The sequence below is a fragment of the Montipora foliosa genome, chromosome 11 (genome assembly GCF_036669935.1).
Source record: "Montipora foliosa isolate CH-2021 chromosome 11, ASM3666993v2, whole genome shotgun sequence".
Classification (NCBI taxonomy): domain Eukaryota; kingdom Metazoa; phylum Cnidaria; class Anthozoa; order Scleractinia; family Acroporidae; genus Montipora; species Montipora foliosa.
Window position 1 is genome coordinate 48,965,357 of NC_090879.1, and position 5,844 is coordinate 48,971,200.

Consider the following 5,844-nt stretch of genomic DNA (forward strand, 5'->3'; position numbering starts at 1 on the left):
GAATTTGGACGAATTTATTGTTGACCTAGGAAAAAATGTTGGTTGTTGATGTTCAATTTTTACAACATTCCTCCAACCATATTCTAACGTGTTGACATTTCTTCGTTATATCGGGCTATATTTTACTTTTGGGCTTCTGGATTTTGTTCGGTATAACGAGGATTTTGTTATATCGAGGTTTTGTTCCATACATTTTACTGTAACTTTGGCAGGGCTGAAGAATATCGTTCCTTACACAGAGGTCCGTTAAATCGAGGTTCCACTGTACTTCGCTATCAATGTACGAAGTGAACGAGGTGGAAAAATCGCGAGAGACTTACGACATATAGAGGATATTACATGGCCGCGCGGAGATACGAAATTTCTCTTCGAGTGTTGAAAAATATTTCACGAGTGAGCGCAGCGAACGGTATTCTATTTTTTATATAAACACCGATGAAATACTGAATCATTCACCAAAGGCATCGAAAGGCGTGGTTTTCATATGTAACCATAGTAACAGTGATCTTTTCACGTCTGAAAATAACGTGTGAAGATATGTTTTCGCGCGAAAGCTCACTTGGTATTTCAGTGGTGTTTATATAATAAACAGATATATAGTGTAGAGTTATATTTTGAGGTGACGTTTTCGTCGACGTCACCGTCGTAGATCTTCCCCTGCTAGCAGAGAGGCTGACGCTGGGCTGACGCTGGACTGACGAGTACGGGAAAAGCGACCTCTGCCATGGGTCGAAACTCACTGTGTCGAGCATGCGCGACGGTTACTTAGCGATCGAATCCTCACACGATATTTCATGTTGTGTGGGCTCACTTAATAACAGCGGAATTACTGTAAAGAAATGCGCTGGACAGCGGCCTCAAATCATAGTCAGCAAACATATTGTGGGGAATGCACTGTAAAGAGTGCCGTCCAAAGTTGTGGGCAGCGGTTGGATCAAAGTGAGTTTCGCCCCTTGGCAGAGGATTCTTTTCCAGTACTCGTTAGCCCAGCGAACGCTAAAAGCACAGAGACCTCTGCTAGCAGGGAATCGTAGATCTAAAAAAATCTTATAAATGCAAGAGACAATTTAACATTTAAATTTGTTCACTTCGTTAAAAATGGAAACTTACTATGAAAAAATGAAATGCAAAAATGATTTTTATATTGGACTGTTCGAATTCTCAGGCCAACTGTCAATTTTGCAACGCAATCCGCGGGGCATTGTCAGGGGCTCAAGCATTCTTGTAGACTTTGTGACAACTTCCTTGTTGTTCACTTTTCTTTGATAATTACTTTGACACAAATTGAAAAGGCAACCGATCACCTAAGCTTAGTTTCACGGCCCAAACTCACACGAATCTCTAGTCCAAAGAAGTGGTTTCGCCCGTTGCGAGTAAGCCCCGCGTACCTCTTCGAGTACGCCCCCTTCATGTATCGCTTTCGCCCCACGTAATTCTAGTTCGACCCCTTTATATAAACTATTTCCCTTCCCTTCTAGAGTCATACTTATGATCTCCTACATAAACAGTAGAATCTTAACGTAACTGAAAATGGCTGAATGTTCAGAAATGTTTAAGCTTACCGATGACAAACTCTGAGCGACTACTCTCAGAAATTTACCGTTCGGGATAAGCAAAATAGAAATATGCAAAAAGGACAAAGTGCGTTTCGATAGAACTAAATTCAAACTCGAGTCATATATTTTCCTTTTAATAGTTCGTGTCTTCTTATTTTTTCCTTTTTAATTCCAGAAATGTTAAGTAAAACCAATTTCTTAGCTGGCACGCGAGTCTTGTAATTTGTTGTTAGGAACTAAAGTGAGAAAAAACTCTCATTAGTCAAGGATTGTGTAAACTTTGCATAATTAAAATATCAAAAAGAGTAAATTCTATCACCGCCAACTTATATTGTTTTGAGATAACAAATAAAAATGTGACATTTTGATTCATCGCTGTGTATAAAAGATGAAAAAGGTGATCGGAAGTAGGCTCGATTCCCGCCGCTCACTCGAGTTCGGATCATTTCCCGAAACAGCGACTGGTAATCGACGGAGCCTAGATCATAGGCTAGGTCATAGGTTCGATGCCTTTTCAAAGCATTCGGATTCTTTCCGAGCATCCCCGAATCACCATCGATAAAAACATCACTATATTCGTTTGCCGGACTTAACATTCAACATACAACCTTTTATACATTTCCGAGTCCGAGAAATGTCGTACTGTTGCTTTATTGGTACTCTGATGCCAATAGAGATAAGTTTAATATCTTACCCTTTCTCGTGAACAAATCTAATGAATAGTTCCTCTGTGGTCCTCTGCACGAACGTTACACACGTTTTGTTCTCGTATTCTGCAATTGCTTCCTGAATAGTCGGTTTGAAATAATCTGAAATGGAGATATGCCTCTTAGAGCGATATCGAAAGCTACTTTGAATGCGGAACAACAGTAATTTGTTGGGAAATTCTAGATATCGACTAGACTTTTAAATTTCAAAAACATGTGAAAGTTCCTTCATCAGCAGTAAACTAGAAGCTCATAATGAGCTGCGCACTAAATTTTGATGATACACCTTACTAAGTGCCTGGTTGACTCCCAACGTCTACTACAGTTGGCACACTGTTAACTGAGATTATGGAAAGTGCAAATGGATTTTAAAAAATCCACGGAAACACCACTAATAAAGGCGTTGCCCTCTCACCTGGAAGCTGGCTATCGTACTCATAAGGAACAAGACGGGTTACCCACAGCCGTTTTCTGTCCCGGGCAGCGTTTCGCTTCCGTCGGATATTTTGTCCGGCATCCACGTCACCAGCGTTTCTGAGATCGACGTTATCGTCCGGAGATAAGTCGATGTCTCCCTCGTATATGTTAACGTCATTATCTGGTGAACAACAATCAGGGATTACGACCGCTCCACAAGAAAAATCATTTTTCCCTGTCGTCTCTAAAGCCAAAGTGTGAAAAACGAAAAGGGCTTGGCCTCTTACAGGTATTCTGATGTTTTCAAACCAAGAGGACTTCGTCTTCTTAAATTTCAGGAATGTTCATTGCGTAGTTACCAATCACAACAAAGATCTAAAAAACATGACTGGAAAATATCAATTTGGCTCGATCGGAATCGAGATATTTCGGTCGAATCGCTCGCCCTTTATTGCCGGGTGTACTTGAATGGGAGTGTTTACACAGCGCTAAGCTCTGTAACCACTCGTTCAGAACGGACTCTTCAGAATGTGGAATGAACGTTTTTGCGTCAATCACAATGAAGTTTTGAATATCTAAGAACACACCCGTACCACAAATTGACTACTACTACTGTTTGCAAGTTAGTTTTATGCCTGTCTGTTCTTTAATTTTAACGCAATAAACAAATTGTTAATGCTATGGGTTACGAATAACAATGACTGCACCGCGCATGCTCACTGAGCATAATTTATCATGATTGCGTACCATTCTCGTCACCAGGGCCTCGGATGGACCCAAGGCTCTGGAGAACATGCGCCGTAGGGTTCTTATAGCCAAAAATTCGCTATTTCAACCTTACGGCCCATGCTCACCCATCGTTCTAACATGAATGCACCAATTAGAGACGCTTTTGATTGTTTTTCACGAAAACCAATGAGAAGACACTTTGTTTCAGGGTTTCCCAGAGTTCTTCTCTCCCTCAGTCAAGAGAAGAGCTCTGGGCTCGAGATTGACGCGCAAAAAAATATTAACATTGCAAAGGGTAATTATTTTGTCCTTTAAGGCGCCACCTTTAGTACCTGCGTCAATCATACTAAACATATAAATTTAAATTACATATATTAGTCGATTTTCGAACGAAAGAAATCTGACAACGAAAATGTTCTTGCAAAATTTTTCGCCTGAGTGCTAAGCCATGTGTGCTTGTTTAATTAGTCTTTGATGTCAGATCGGCGCAAAATGTTTATCATGAGTACAATTGGAAACCTCTTGTCCATTCAGAAGTGCCAAGAGAGAAAAATATATTGGAGTCATATCTGTTTTTTCTTCGCTAACATCTACCTTTGTTGACTTTAATGATGTTGTCCAAAATCGTTTCGTCCCCCAATGGAAGCTGCGGATTATCTTGGATGGTATTGGCGCTGATTTTTTCTGTAGGAAAAGGAGAATTAGCTATTTGCACACTGTGTTCACCTTAAATTTTGGAGAAAGCTAGGGGATGTTTGTCTATTGCGTTGTTTCCAGGGCAACAAGAAATCGGTTCTTCACCTTGACAGAGCCCAAGTTTTTCTTGGTTTAATTTATCTCATTTGTTGGCGCTGATGACACTAGTTTTCAAATCGAAAAGGAGGGGACTTCTTTAAAAGGGTATTTCACTTTATTTCCCTTGTTTAGCTTTCTTTCAAACTTTTCCTGACTAAGACTTCCATTCCATAAAAAAAGGCTGTAAATGGACACTGCCTACTGGGCAAAACAGTCTATATGGCCTTTGTTATTCATTGAATAAAATCTCTTTGAAATACCATTACATTAACTCTAACTCAATTTCGAGGTATATCTGATTCCCCATAGTTTGAAATAAACACAGGTATGCACAGCAAATCTTGACAAAATTATGTTAATTCTCCAGGAATTCCACCCAGAAAGGATCCCTTATGAAACGGATCTAAAAATAAATTGCAGTTCTTGACTACTGAGATAAAATATGACTTAAAAAAGAAAATTTACAACCTACCTGAATAATGCTGGTCGATCGGGCTACAAAATGAAGGAGAAGCGAAAAGAAATAACAGGAAAAACCAAAGATTTTCCATTTTCAACGAATATCGTCGATGTTAATTTTTTAGTAAATGTGAACTTCAGAAACCAACCTACAATACCATTAAGTTCCTCTCAAAGATATCATAGTCCCATATGTGCTTACGAAAAAAGAGAAGATGATATAAAGCAATTCTTGCGACAACAACAAGCAATTAACTCTGATCCAAAGACGTCGAAAGATCAATTATTTGTTTAAGCTGAAAGTGATTTTGGTCAAGGTGTCCATTTTGGTGTTAAAGAGGTGCAAAAAGGTAACATGACACTGCGTTGCCGGGATGGGTTCGTCCATTCAGAAAGAATGTTTGGCTGTGTGTTTTACGCAATTCATAAAGTAGCACAAAGTTCTAAAGGGCTATCCAACAACCGTAAACAGAGATATACATCGAATATAGGATTTTATTTCCTTGCACTCAGCTCACTACCACTTAATGCAATTGCCACAACTCACATTTTCTTCAAAATAAATAAATGACAATTTGTCTAAGAGAACAACAAGCCAAACACTTTTGAGTCTTAGTCAATGTAGAATGCTTTTTGGGTTTTAATTAAATTTTAATATATTTATATTTTTTTCCGAATCTTTCGAAACTGTTTACCTATAAAAGCTCTTCGAGCACGTAATTTCCATTAATGCTATTTTTTTAAAAATCAACAGCTTATTTAAAACTATATCCGGTAAAAGATTACAGTATACAAGCACTGATAAGTAAAATGAGTATAAAAAGCCCTAGGATTGAACTTTAAAAAGAATGTTCTTACCACTGCTTTATTTAATTTATATTTCCGATCACAATTTCTGCCCCGCTAAAATCAGTGTTTGGTTGTTCTGGAGCCTCTTAGACACAACACTGCTGATCTTAATAAGTTAAAGGATAGTTTTGATCTCAGCCAATGAATTACAATGCTATAATCCATCTGCTTCTTCTCAGATAGCTTCAGGGCTAGTTCCGTGAGAAATCGTTCGGCTTCTCTGCCGTTTCCGCAGAGAAGCCGAACACGGTGAGAACACAAGAGGACTCAAGGAGGCATGCTCGACTTCAATAATTTGCTGGTTGCAGGTAATGTCGCTTTTTCTCGTTCTC

General features: G+C 39.0%; 1 protein-coding gene across 2 annotated transcripts in view; it reads right to left on the reverse strand.

Moving 5' to 3' along the window:
* Positions 1 to 4,922, reverse strand: part of LOC137976095 (meprin A subunit beta-like) — a 27,109-nt gene extending 22,187 nt beyond the window's left edge. Inside the window, exons 1-4 of one of the 2 annotated variants that reach the window (XM_068823368.1) lie at positions 4,677 to 4,922; positions 4,004 to 4,093; positions 2,679 to 2,861; positions 2,251 to 2,365 (exon numbers count right to left, since the gene is read on the reverse strand). In XM_068823368.1, the coding sequence (XP_068679469.1) occupies positions 2,251 to 2,365; positions 2,679 to 2,861; positions 4,004 to 4,093; positions 4,677 to 4,755 (467 nt within the window). In that variant the 5' untranslated portion in view covers positions 4,756 to 4,922. The remainder of the gene's footprint in view (positions 1 to 2,250; positions 2,366 to 2,678; positions 2,862 to 4,003; positions 4,094 to 4,676) is intronic. The other variant, XM_068823369.1, reaches the window with a different exon arrangement.
* Positions 4,923 to 5,844: the final 922 nt, after the last annotated feature.